This window comes from Podarcis gaigeae (genome assembly GCF_964106915.1).
Source record: "Podarcis gaigeae genome assembly, chromosome: 8".
Classification (NCBI taxonomy): Eukaryota; Metazoa; Chordata; class Lepidosauria; order Squamata; family Lacertidae; genus Podarcis; species Podarcis gaigeae.
This window is the reverse complement of record NC_139684.1, coordinates 3,629,541-3,642,090: the sequence shown is the minus strand read 5'-3', so window position 1 is coordinate 3,642,090 and position 12,550 is coordinate 3,629,541. Positions and strand designations below refer to the sequence as shown.

General features: G+C 47.5%; 1 protein-coding gene across 1 annotated transcript in view; it reads left to right on the top strand.

Annotated features, from left to right (window-relative positions):
- SNRNP200 (small nuclear ribonucleoprotein U5 subunit 200) overlaps window positions 1-11,453 on the top strand; it is a 46,099-nt gene extending 34,646 nt beyond the window's left edge. Inside the window, exons 32-45 of the mRNA XM_083753109.1 lie at window positions 1,187-1,378; window positions 1,632-1,810; window positions 2,818-2,969; window positions 4,849-4,957; window positions 5,800-5,908; window positions 6,137-6,326; window positions 6,562-6,726; window positions 6,861-6,982; window positions 8,286-8,429; window positions 8,620-8,796; window positions 8,922-9,082; window positions 9,255-9,336; window positions 9,496-9,588; window positions 10,994-11,453. Of these exons, the coding sequence (XP_083609235.1) occupies window positions 1,187-1,378; window positions 1,632-1,810; window positions 2,818-2,969; window positions 4,849-4,957; window positions 5,800-5,908; window positions 6,137-6,326; window positions 6,562-6,726; window positions 6,861-6,982; window positions 8,286-8,429; window positions 8,620-8,796; window positions 8,922-9,082; window positions 9,255-9,336; window positions 9,496-9,588; window positions 10,994-11,137 (2,019 nt within the window). The 3' untranslated portion in view covers window positions 11,138-11,453. The remainder of the gene's footprint in view (window positions 1-1,186; window positions 1,379-1,631; window positions 1,811-2,817; window positions 2,970-4,848; window positions 4,958-5,799; window positions 5,909-6,136; window positions 6,327-6,561; window positions 6,727-6,860; window positions 6,983-8,285; window positions 8,430-8,619; window positions 8,797-8,921; window positions 9,083-9,254; window positions 9,337-9,495; window positions 9,589-10,993) is intronic.
- Window positions 11,454-12,550: the final 1,097 nt, after the last annotated feature.

Sequence of the window (12,550 nt, the reverse complement as noted above, 5' to 3'; positions counted from 1 at the left end):
GGGGCTCGGAGGGAGAAAACAGGACACTGACCTTTCTATCTTGGAGGGTTTCCCATGCAGAGCTGCTGTGTATCTTGTGTACTGAGGAGTTTCTTGTTCTCGGCAACATAAGGAGACAGAAATCTGTAACCATTGCATCCCCTAAGCACCCCTCTCCTTCCCAGCATCTTGTGCAGCACCTGACATTGCACGAGGGGCTGCAGTTAGAAGTAGCTCCCACAGCCAGCGTGTGCTAGCAGAATGCGAGGCATCCAAACAGGTCCATGTATTTTATTGCTGATGGTTTTCAAAGATAACTTACCCAGGGATAGGAAGACACCTTCCGTCAGCAGGCATTTGAACCACCTATCTCAGCATTGTCTATCTACACAATCTAACAACAGCTCTTGAGGTTTTCGGAAGAGAGCTTTTCCCAGACCTGCCTGGAAATAGTAGGGACATTTGGACATGAAACATGGGGACATTTGGATGCAAAACTCAGTTCTGCCACCCTCCCCTGAGCAGTAAATATTGCCAATGAACCAGTTGGGCATCAAAAATTGTTGATAGCAGTTGGCAGTAGCAGGTGCCAGCTGGATGTGAAGATTGTGGGCTTTTCCTATAGAGCTGTCACCTCTCTCTTGGAGGCTTTCTGCCTACCCAGCTAGTCAAACTCAGGGTCCTTCAATCATCTCGAAATCTCCCTTCCAGAGGGTGGACGTATTAATGTTAGTGGTTGCATCAAGAAAATGCAAAGACCATTGAGCATTCAAAGAACCCCAAAACAAAGGAGAATATATGTTAATGTGCTGCCAAATTACAGTTTTATTTTCAAAACAGCTCAGTATGTTTTGAGGGATCTGAAAACAAAAGCAATATATCAATATTCAACATTGTAAAAAGAAAGTCAATTGATTATATACAAGTTACATATCTATACATACTCAAAATGAAAAACAGCCTGCCAAGATCTCTTGTTAATTGTATCACCTGTTCACATTAACTGGTTGCACCGAGGTATAATCACTTGGAATTCTTCTGCAGTTTGCCTAAGAGATCGAAGGGAGGTGGGATGGTTGAGCATAGAGCTGGAAACTGAAGATCCTAGTAGTGGTGATGGAGGAGGAGCGGATAGCGGAAAATATCTAGATGTGGAATGGCTGAGGGTGCTTGAAATAACCCAGGTGTCTTTGGCTTCCTTCTGCAGCCGGTCTTGGAGGTGATCTGTTCCCGGATGCGCTACATCTCCTCCCAGATTGAGCGGCCCATCCGCATTGTGGCCTTGAGCTCATCACTGTCCAACGCCAAGGATGTGGCCCACTGGCTAGGCTGCAGTGCCACGGCCACCTTCAACTTCCACCCCAACGTGCGCCCTGTGCCCCTGGAGCTACACATCCAAGTAAGTTCCTACCCCCCACCTCTGGGGAACTCCGGGAACATAGAAAGCTGGCGTTCATCTAGCTCAAAGGGCCATTTGGCTTGGTCCAGTCAATACTGGCAGGAAGCGGCTCTTGAAGGTTTCAGGCAGGCCTTCTTCCCAGCCCTGCCTGGAGACCCTAGGGATCAAACCTGGGACCCTTCCATTAGCCTCTTCCAAGCATTGAGGTTTGGCATCACCATCACCCTCTCTCTCCTCTTTCGCTGCTCCTAAGGGCTTCAACATCAGCCACACCCAGACGCGCCTGTTGTCCATGGCCAAGCCAGTCTATCATGCTATCATGAAGCACTCTCCAAAGAAGCCAGTGATCGTGTTTGTTCCGTCTCGCAAGCAGACGCGCCTCACAGCCATTGACATTCTCACCACCTGCGCATCAGATGTCCAGAGACAAAGGTATGGGCAGGGCACCATGTAATCTGTGCTCCAGATAACTTAATGATACAAGAGGAGAAGCTGAATTTTGCAGCCTGTGTGTGATTCCTTTTTATTGTACCTCTGTCAGTAATTGAGAAGGGGCAAGAAGCTATAAAAGGACACTGGAGCTACAGTAGAATAAGGAGGGACCTGCTCTTTAGAACGCCTTCCCTCTGCAATCTTTCAGTGACTTTGGCTAATAATAATAATAATTAATAAAATAAAATTTTATTTGTACCCCGGCCGGAGCCGGGCTCAGAGCAGCTAACATCATATAAATAATACAATATGCATAAAAACAAGCAATCAATTGACTAAAATGCATCCCAAAATTAATTCAAATAAATAACAGTTAAAATTAAAACTGGGCAAATGACAACCCTCAGGTTAAAATTGAAAGTGGTTAACACTTGCTAGGACCAGCTGTTTCCACTGATATTATAAGGACCTGTGAGTGGGCTGGGAAACCTCCTTCGTGCTTGTTCTTATACAAAGAAATGATATGAATAATCTGAAAGAATGGGTGTGATGGGCTCACTTACTTAATTTGTATTTGGCTGGTTGTGTATGTGCTTAATGTCTACGTGCTGGAGGATCTGGGGTGGAGGATATCTAGCTCAGTCTGGGGCAGACGATATGGAAGTAATGAAGTTTGTGAGGGCCAAACATGGGCAAAGGATGTTGGAAGTAGACTGGATTTTGCAGAGATGAGTTTCTCAAGTTGCTACTTTTCTGTCCAGAAATTAAATCTGCTGCAGCAGAATTATTGCTTTACAAAAGCTGTTGAGGGAAATGAGAAGTGTTGATGAGAAACTCTGTCACTGACAGTTGATGGTTCCCGTCTGCTTTTAAGGTTCTGGGGACAGGAGGGGCTCACCCTTCACCAGTCTCTTGGGTGATAGGATGGAGGCTGTTGACTGAATGAGGAAGTTTGTCTTGGTCTGCTGGCTGTCCTGACTTCGGTCTGGCTTGTTGCTCCTTGCCAGGTTCCTGCACTGCACTGAGAAGGATGTGGCTCCCTACCTGGACAAGCTGAACGACAACACCTTGAAGGAGACCCTGGTGAACGGGGTGGGATACCTGCATGAGGGACTGACCTCCATGGAGCGAAGAGTTGTGGAGCAGCTTTTTGGCTCAGGTAAAGTGGGGTGGGAGCAGACTGCAGATTTATGGGTCAGTTTAGAAAATGAGGGATTATCAGGCACCATAAAGAAATGTGTCTATTCAGGGGGTAAATTCCAAAAACCCACAAGGTAGTAACTAAGATGTAAATCAGGGATGGCTGTGTACAAGACTCCCGGTTGTTGATTTTTATTTATTTAAGATACTTATTTTAAATTGTTTTCCATATCTTCTTTTTTTTTTTTAGTGTTTTAACTGTTTTTAAGGGAGTTGTAAAGGGCATTTTGTGGGATGTGCCTGGGAGGAGAGGAGTGAGGAGAGCAGGAGGAGAGCAGTTACAGTGGTTCTGGGTAGGGGGAGGTATGGTGTGGGAGGAGGGGCAGGCCAGGTAAGGGGCACGCGGCTCAGGCAATTAGTGACTGTACCGTGTGCCAGCCCCTCCTCCAACCTGGGGAATTGTGTGTCAGGCCTGGTCGTTGTCCTCTTCAGATCACCACACGAACGCTTCTTGTTCTTTTATAGCTTTTTATTGTGTATTAACAAAACAATCTTATAAACGGTTCTTAACTATCATTCCTCAGAGTCACTTCTTTCAGATCCCTTCTGAGCTCTGCTTCTCCGTGACCAGCCACCCTCAAAATGGCGAAGGCGCCCTTCCCTTCGCTTTCCTGCTCTTTTTCCTACCCTCCTGGCTAGAGCTGGCCTGTATCTCCCCTCCTCCCAATCTGAGCTAGAACTGAACCCTGGCCTTTCCTGGGAACAGCTGGTCCCTCCCTCTTGTTCCTCCTGTTCTCTTCTATTAGATTCACTGCTCCCCTCCCTCCCTTGGGGAATGCTTTCTCCCTCTGGTAAACTGGAAACTTCTAACTCTTCCCTGACATTGTGGTTGTCATATCAGCCAACCCTTGGGTCTGCAACTGCTGCTGTTGAATGCCAGGTCGACCCAGAATAAAATCTCCCTCATCTATGATCTGATTATGGATGAGGAGGCTGATCTGGCATGTATCACTGAAACCTGGATGTGTGAACAGGGTGGAGTTGGTCTCACCCAGCTGTGCCCACCTTGGGTACTCAGTGCAGCATCAGGCCATACTCAAGGGTCAGGGAGGGGGAGTTGCTGTGGTCTATAGAGGTTCTCTATCTCCAGGCTCTCTGTCCAGTTGGGGGAATCTAGAGTGTGTGTTCCTGGCACTGGGGAATCAGGACAGATTAGGGATTCTGCTGGTTTATCACCCGCCTCACTGTTGAAATGTTTCATACATAAGGGAAAAAAATATTTTTAAGTAATGGAGATATCGAGCATTTTATGTTACACCTCTCATTCTTATGTATGTGTTTCCTGAGCTCATGTGTTCTGTATTTGAGAGGCTTTTCTTCCTAAGCATTTCTTCCAGCAACATTGTGAACTGCCTTGAGACCTCCGGGTATAGGGCGGTATATAAATTCAATAAATAATAAGGCGATCAACTACTCAGTTTGTGTGCAAAATCAAGTTCGCCACCCCTGAGAATTCAGTAATTGGCCATCCTATGATGCAGATCAAGCAACCTGCATGTCTTCCTTTATGCACACAATCTCTTTTGTTAAATAATATTCTCAGTGTATGATTAGGTTTCTTGGTGACCTGTAGGAAATTAGAAATCTAGATTTTTTTCAGATGTAATCTGATATAGTAGAAATGTCAGGAGGTGGGCATCGTGGTGGCAGGCTCCACCCCTTCAACTATGGTATGTTCTTTGCTACACCGGATAATGTGATGAAAGGGCTTAGGTGTCTGAATCATGCTTTGCAAACTGCTGACTGTTCCGCGCTGCTTCTATGTGTGTTGTTCCCCCACAGTCAGCTGGGCTGTGCATTGGTTCTCATCTAGTTCTGCTCTTCCGTTTTGCTGTTAGGTGCCATTCAGGTGGTGGTGGCCTCGCGGAGCCTCTGCTGGGGAATGAATGTAGCTTCTCACCTGGTGATCATCATGGACACGCAGTACTACAATGGCAAGATCCATGCGTGAGTGAAGGGAGTTGGGTTGCTGGGTTCTGGGCCCACGGGAAAGGTGAGGACTGCTGGGCTATGCAGTGAGGAATGTAAGAGCCACTGGGAAAAGAAGCCCAGGGTGGTGAAAGGGAAAGTGAGGCTCACCCCAGACACTAGAGGAGAGCATTTCATTTGGGGCTGGTTTTGATTTTGTTGTTAAGATAGGCCTTGTTTCAGCCTGGCTGCTCAGGCACAATTGGGATAATCTAGAAGCTGGTCAACCAGATGTATATTTCTTACACTTAGTGACACTGATGTGAAAAAATGGGTTTTCATGTGTTTCATTCATTACCTTTATCAATAGCTTGAATTTGGCTGTGGTTTACAGAATATAATATCTGACCCAGAGTCCAAGTATTAATTCCTCTGCAGATTGAAACAGTCATATCAACAACACACATTGCTGGTTCTTGTGATTTGGCCAGGTACTGGTACCCTCATAAGAGGCCAAAAGGAATTGAAGTGGGCCTTTCATTCTTTAAGTGGAACCCTCAGCCCTCGGTGAAGATTCCTGTGCATTTTTTGCCTCTTCAGTTTGCCAAGCTCCTGCCCTGGTTTCTTCACAAGGGAATGTGATGATTTGGTGCAGTGGAGGAGGGAGATCCATGGATGAGCAGGAGAAGCAACCCATTGGATCTCCTCCATCCCTTGCAGAAAATGAACTAACTAGACTAAGTCTGACTTTTTAACTTTCAGCCAGTCAGACTGAATCTGGAATTTGTCATGACATGCATATTGCAGAAGTTTCCCCTCTACAGAATTCTAAACCTTTTGCCTTCTGCTTCTATTAACATATTTACTTTCCTATGTGCCAGGTATGTGGATTACCCCATCTATGATGTGTTGCAGATGGTGGGCCATGCAAACCGCCCACTGCAGGACGATGAGGGGCGCTGTGTCATTATGTGCCAGGGATCCAAGAAGGTGAGCAAACCACAGGGAATGAGTGGACTTGCATGTTGTTTAGGGCTGGGGGCCTGAAGAAATTTAGAATCACATTTCTTCCATATGTTCCCTGCATGAAGTTTGCTTGAGGCACAGTTTCTCTTCCAGTCTGGATTTGAGTATTCCTTTGTTCAGAGTGGAGATCTTTATGAAACTCGTAAATTGTTTTACACACTAAAAATGCCACTTTGGTTCTCCCACTCAAAGGATTTCTTCAAGAAGTTCCTATATGAGCCCCTGCCAGTGGAGTCTCATTTAGACCACTGCATGCATGATCACTTCAATGCTGAGATCGTCACCAAGACCATTGAGAACAAGCAGGATGCTGTCGACTATCTCACCTGGACCTTTTTGTATCGCAGGATGACCCAGAATCCCAACTACTACAACCTGCAAGGTGGGAAAGCCGAATCCCAACCCCTGCCCCTGTTTTTGTTGCTTTGTGCCTCTATCCTGCCACACACTTGGACAAGAGGGAGGGGAATGGAGAAGGATTATTTATTACATTTTCACACTGTCCTTCCTCAAAGTTGTACTGGTTCTGAAGTAATAAAACACAAAGATTATTTCAAGGTCCTGTTTCCAGCCCCTGTAGATGCACAGCATCTGTCTTCCTTTGTCTCTTTGTTCAGGAGTTTCGCACAGGCATCTCAGTGACCACCTGTCAGAGTTGGTGGAGCAGACGCTTAGTGACCTTGAGCAGTCCAAGTGTATTAGCATTGAGGATGAGATGGATGTGGCGCCTTTGAACTTGGGCATGATTGCAGCTTATTACTACATCAACTACACCACCATTGGTAAGGGGCGTGCTGGGAGTTACGGACATCATGGCAGCTGTGCATGGCATGTTGTGTGTTGCTTGTTGTCTGAGGCTGCAGCCTCATACCTGATGCTACCTTTTCTTTTATTAAAAACCCACCACCACCTCTAGAGCTCTTCAGCATGTCCCTGAATGCCAAGACTAAAGTGCGAGGGCTGATTGAAATCATTTCCAATGCTGCTGAGTATGAGAACATTCCCATCCGGCACCATGAGGACAACCTCCTGCGCCAGGTGAGTCAGCTCTTCAGTTTGATGGGCACGGGGGGTGGGTTGACTTGGGAAATTTTATACAGCCCATTGGCTTCTCTCCAAGAGCAGAGGACCCCAGTCCTTCTCAAATTCTGGTTTAGCAAAACATTAAAAAATATATATTTGGAAGCAATAATTTAACCCACGTTAGTTGTATTTAGATGTTAGGTGCAGGGCAAATGGTCGTGGTCCTGCTCTAGCATCCACCTGCCTGAGATAAATCCATGAGGATACAGAGCAGGGCTCCATAACTAGGAGTTCCTTCCTAAGGCCTTTCTTGTGCGAAGTTGGTGAAGACTGAATTGTTTAGGAAAGGTTTTTATGTACATATTTTTTAAGATAGGCAAACCTGGTTTTAAATAACTGGGAAATTGCTCTTGTCTGAACAGAGATTTTTGTGTGGAGTTGGTTCATTTGTGAAAAATTCTTTCTGCTTTATGTGCGTTGCAAATATTTTTTAAACATGTGATCTGCTTTTAAAAAAATAACAGCTTAAAACCAAAATACAAGTTAGTATTTGTTGGGGAAAATATATTATGCATGTAAAAGTGGTAAAATTTCCAGTGGCTGAGAGCTACGTTTATGGAACCAAATACAGTTAACCTACTGGGCTGTACATGTGCATCTATGTTCTCCAGTCTGTATTCATTGTGTACATTTTGTCCTCTGTTTCGTTCGTAGAGAACTTTCACTTCTGTAGTTTCAAATTCTGTAGTCTTTTAAAACTGAATAATAAATACCGCATTTTTTGCTCTATAAGACGCACCAGACCATAAGACGCACCTAGTTTTTGTAGGAGGAAAACAAGAAAAAAAAATATTCTGAATGCCAGAAGCCAGAACAGCAAGAGGGATCGCTGTGCAGCGAAAGCAGCGATCCTTCTTGCTGTTCTGGCTTCTGGGATAGCTGCGCAGCCTGCATTCGCTCCATAAGACGCACACACATTTCCCCTTACTTTTTAGGAGGGAAAAAGTGAGTCTTATAGAGCAAAAAATACGGTATATCCCTATACCACTAAATGGTAGATCCGTGGGCCAATGTGGCTAGCAGGGCCTCTACATCCTGCTGGCTACATCTTTGCCAGCTTTAGACTTGTCCTCTACATGGCAGTGTCGCCTGTCTTTTGTGCTGCATCTCAAGCCCCCTCCCTTTCTGGGTGATGGCTGCTGATCTTTGGGTTCCAATCTGTCTTGCTCCCGCAAATTGTGTGTGTGATTGCATTTGGTGCTAAGAGATAGTCGAGAACATTACTGTGTGCTGAATGTTGCTTCTCTCCTTTCCTCAGCTTGCCCAGAAAGTGCCTCACAAGCTGAATAACCCCAAATTCAACGACCCCCATGTCAAAACGAACCTTCTGCTTCAGGCTCATCTGTCACGTATGCAGCTGAGTGCAGAGCTCCAGTCTGACACAGAGGAGATTCTCAGCAAGGTATTGGGGGAGAGCAAAAACACGGCTGGGGGGCACCCACAGCTGCCTGCTGCTTCAGGGCGAGTTCACAACAGATGCTGCCTATTCCCATTTGGCCTCGTATTCAAAGCTTGGCCAGCTGAGGGCATTGTTCCCCCTTTTCTGCTGATGTCTGGGATGCTAAGCTCCTTTGTTCTGTCTTTTCTCCCAGGCAATACGTCTGATCCAAGCTTGCGTGGATGTTCTGTCCAGCAACGGCTGGCTGAGTCCTGCCCTGGCTGCCATGGAGCTGGCCCAGATGGTCACCCAGGCCATGTGGTCAAAGGACTCCTACCTGAAGCAGCTGCCCCACTTCACCTCTGAGCACATCAAGCGCTGCACGGAGAAGGTGAGAGCAGACTCAGGCAGGGAGGTGGGGAGGTTGTTCCACTGCAGCTGTTCAGTGCGGTTACCAGGAACCTGCCCCTTTCTTGGCCACCCAGGCTGGCTTATCCCATGTCTGCCCTTTTGCAGGGAGTGGAGAGTGTATTCGACATCATGGAAATGGAGGACGAAGACCGCAATGCCCTCCTGCAGCTCTCTGATACCCAAATTGCTGATGTGGCCCGCTTCTGTAACCGCTACCCTAACATTGAGCTTTCCTATGAAGTGGTGGAGAAGGATGGTATTCGCAGGTAATGGAGCATAGCAATGAAAAATAAAGGCAGAAGATGTAAACTTGACCAAACTTGTTACTTAGCTGGGGGGGGGGCATTATTCTTTATTTTTTGTGCCCTTTCAGAGGGTTTCCTTCTCCCTTAGCACATTGTTCCAGGTGTGTGTGTCTAACCTGGTTTGTTTCTACAGCGGAGGGCCAGTGGTGGTGCTGGTGCAGCTGGAGCGAGAGGAAGAAGTCACTGGACCAGTAATTGCGCCCCTCTTCCCACAGGTATGTTGAGTCCTGCCCAGCCTGTGCTGATGCCGTCCAGCTGGGCCCACTTGTGGGAGGCAAAGGGTAGGATGGGGCTGAAACCTACAGGGGTGTGATCCAGAGGGGCAGGGAGGATGTCACAAGTGGTCTTCCTCACTTTCCCCCTCTCATCTGCAGAAACGCGAGGAAGGATGGTGGGTGGTGATTGGAGACTCGAAATCCAACAGCCTTATCTCCATCAAGAGACTGACGCTGCAGCAGAAGGCTAAGGTGAGTGATCTGGGAACAACCATGATGATCTCATTTCACCTCTAGAAGAGCCTTATGGGGAGGCATAATTGCTGCTGTCGTGAGCCTTGTGTTAGGCCAGGGCATCCTCAACATTGTAGGTCAAGGACCACCTGCTTTTTGGCCAATGGGACAGAATTATCAAGCAAAAGGGGAGGTTAAAGTCATCCAGTGAGGGAGACCATAAGGGTGTGGCTTCTTTGGCCTCCCACAGGCTGCAGCGTAACAGGGATCCAGGCAATCACTCATGTAAAACAATTGAGATTCTTTTCTGCCTCTTAGCTGCAAACAGAAAAATCGAGCAGCTCAGAAAACCTGCTGAAGCAGCAAGAAGGGACATAATGGGCTGCACAGTAAAGCTAGCTCCCCCACCCCCAGAGAGGCCTGCTCTGCTCTTGCACCATGTCAGGAAAGACCAAGATTCAACCTCTAAACCCCCACCCCATAAACCTGTATTTTGGATCACAGGAATAGTACATGCTGTCCATCTCTTTATATTATATAAGCACACCTAAATTCTGTTTAGGCTGGAGCTGGGGGTGGTGGAGGAGGATGGGTAGTGTGTAGGATGTTGGAGGTGGGATCTTTAGCTAACTCGTACTCCTCCCAAATTGACAGCTTGACACACCTTGCAGCAGTCTGATTTTTGTTGGCCTTGTTGATTTTTTTTCAGATTATAAGATAAGTTTGGGATCACTGAAAATTAAATTGTGCTTATGCTCAAGGGTCTGGACTCCTCCTGGCCCCAGGAAATCCAAGTGTATTATGTGATCTATGTAGCACGTGCAAATTGGGGTTTGCTGATCCTTGAATGGGCTGAAAACCCGTCTCCTGCAGCTTCTGGGATTCTAGCAGGCCTTGTACACACACTTTAAAACATGGCTTTGCAGGGGTGGGGAACCTGCTGCTGAATTGCAACTCCCATGGGCTGGAGGGAGGTAGTTCAGCAACATTTGGAGGGCCGCAAGTGCTACCCCATGCAATAAGAGTGAGAGGGAGGCAAGACTTGGTAGAAGCAGCAGCTTACGCCCAATTTCCTTGTGTTTCTTGCATTCTGTTAAATTGCAGAATACCCACAGTCCTGCTTATCATAACTGTCACTGATTGACAGAAAATCTGAAGCTTCAAAATGAAGAGTAGTCTGCAAAGGGCCCCCTGCAAGGAGGTGGGAATCCTGGAATGGGTTGTTTCTGCCACTTGCTCTGCTAGGCAGGTTATATCAATGTCTATACCCTCATATCAGAGGGCGACCTTTCCAGTTCCTTCCTGCCCAGCTATCAGCACAGGGTGTGCATGGAGCCCCATTCCTCTGAGCTTGCTTCTCACCCCATCTCTTCCTTGTGGAGCAAACCCTTCACACCCCAGTTCATGCTCTGTCTCCTTTTAGGTGAAACTGGACTTTGTGGCACCAGCCACTGGGACTCACAACTACACCCTCTATTTCATGAGTGATGCCTACATGGGCTGTGACCAGGAGTACAAGTTCAGTGTGGATGTGAAGGAGGCGGAGAGTGACAGCGATACGGATTGAGCTGGGCCTTCACCTTCTGTCTTGTAAGAGTGCAGTTCTGAGCCTCCATGGAATGGGATGTCCACAATATCTGCTTCTAGAGACGTTTGTGAACTTCTGCTTCCTGCTGGCTGGAGAGTTAGGTTACTCCATACTTGACTGTTTCTGTTCACTTTCAACTGGCATTCGAGAAATTACCTCTGCCCTTCCTGTTTTTTTTTTTTTTTTAACTCTGAGCAACTCAAAAAGTTTTGTGCACAGTATTTTTATGTGAGTGGACTCAGTTGGTTCTGCTGTGTTCCTACTTGTTTTCCCAAATAAAGATCTTTAGGAACAACCTCCTTACTCCTTTTCTTGTGGGAGAGGGAACTAGTTCCTAGACCAGGAGTTGTCAACCTGTTTCCTACCACCCACTAGTGGGCGTTTCAGGATTCTAGGTGGGTGGTAGGGGAAGGTTACCAATTTTTTTTCAAGGAATCTGGGTACATTTTCCAACTTCAATGGATTTTTTATGGGGACTGGTTTGTAAATCTGGGGACTCTCTGGGAAATGGGGACATTTGGTAACCTTACGGTAGGGTGTTCTACGGCACAAGGTGAATCCTCCTTCCCTTGAGCACTGGTGGGTGGTAAGGAAATTTTATCATCAAGAAAGATGCATTAGTGGGCGGTAGGTATAAAAGGGTTGACTACCCAGTCCTAGACTTTCTCTGCATGTATTTTTACCTTTTCCAGTCTTCTGGGCTGTCCCATTGTCCTAGCCCCGGTTTGAAGTACCGTATTTTTCGCCCTATAAGACGCACTTTTTCCCCTCCAAAAATGAAGGGGAAATATGTGTGTGCGTCTTATGGGGCGAATGCAGGCTCCTTGGCTTCAGCAATAGCAACGCGAAGCCTCCGAAGCCTGCGCTCCGGAGGCTTTGTGTTGCTTCCACTGAAGCCAGGAGAGTCTGCTCTTTGAGGCTGGCGGTGGGGAAAGCAGTGCTTCCCCCATTGCCGCCCCAGAGGATGGGGGCAGCAGGAAGGCGCGCGACGCCTTCCCGCTACTCTCCAACCCGGCTTCGAGGCTGGCGGTGGGGAAAGCAGCGCTTCCCCCATCGCCAGCCCCAGAGGATGGGGGGCAGCGGGGAGGCGCGCGACACCTTCCCGCTACTCTCCAACCCCCCTGTGGGCTTTTGCGGGAGATGGGGGAATTCCCCCACCTCCCGCAAAAGCAGGCAAAAGCCGCACGCTCTTTAAAGGGGCTCCGCGGCTTCTGCTGGCTTTTCTACGGGGGGGGGGATTCCCCCACCTCCTAGAAAAGCCCGCAAGAGCCGCGCACCCTTTGAAGAGCGCACCGCTCTTGGGGGTTTTTCCTCGAGGAGGGAGAAGGGACTGACTGGCCGTTTCAGTCCCTTCTCCCTCCTGGTCGAAAAGCCCGCAGGAGTCACGCTGGG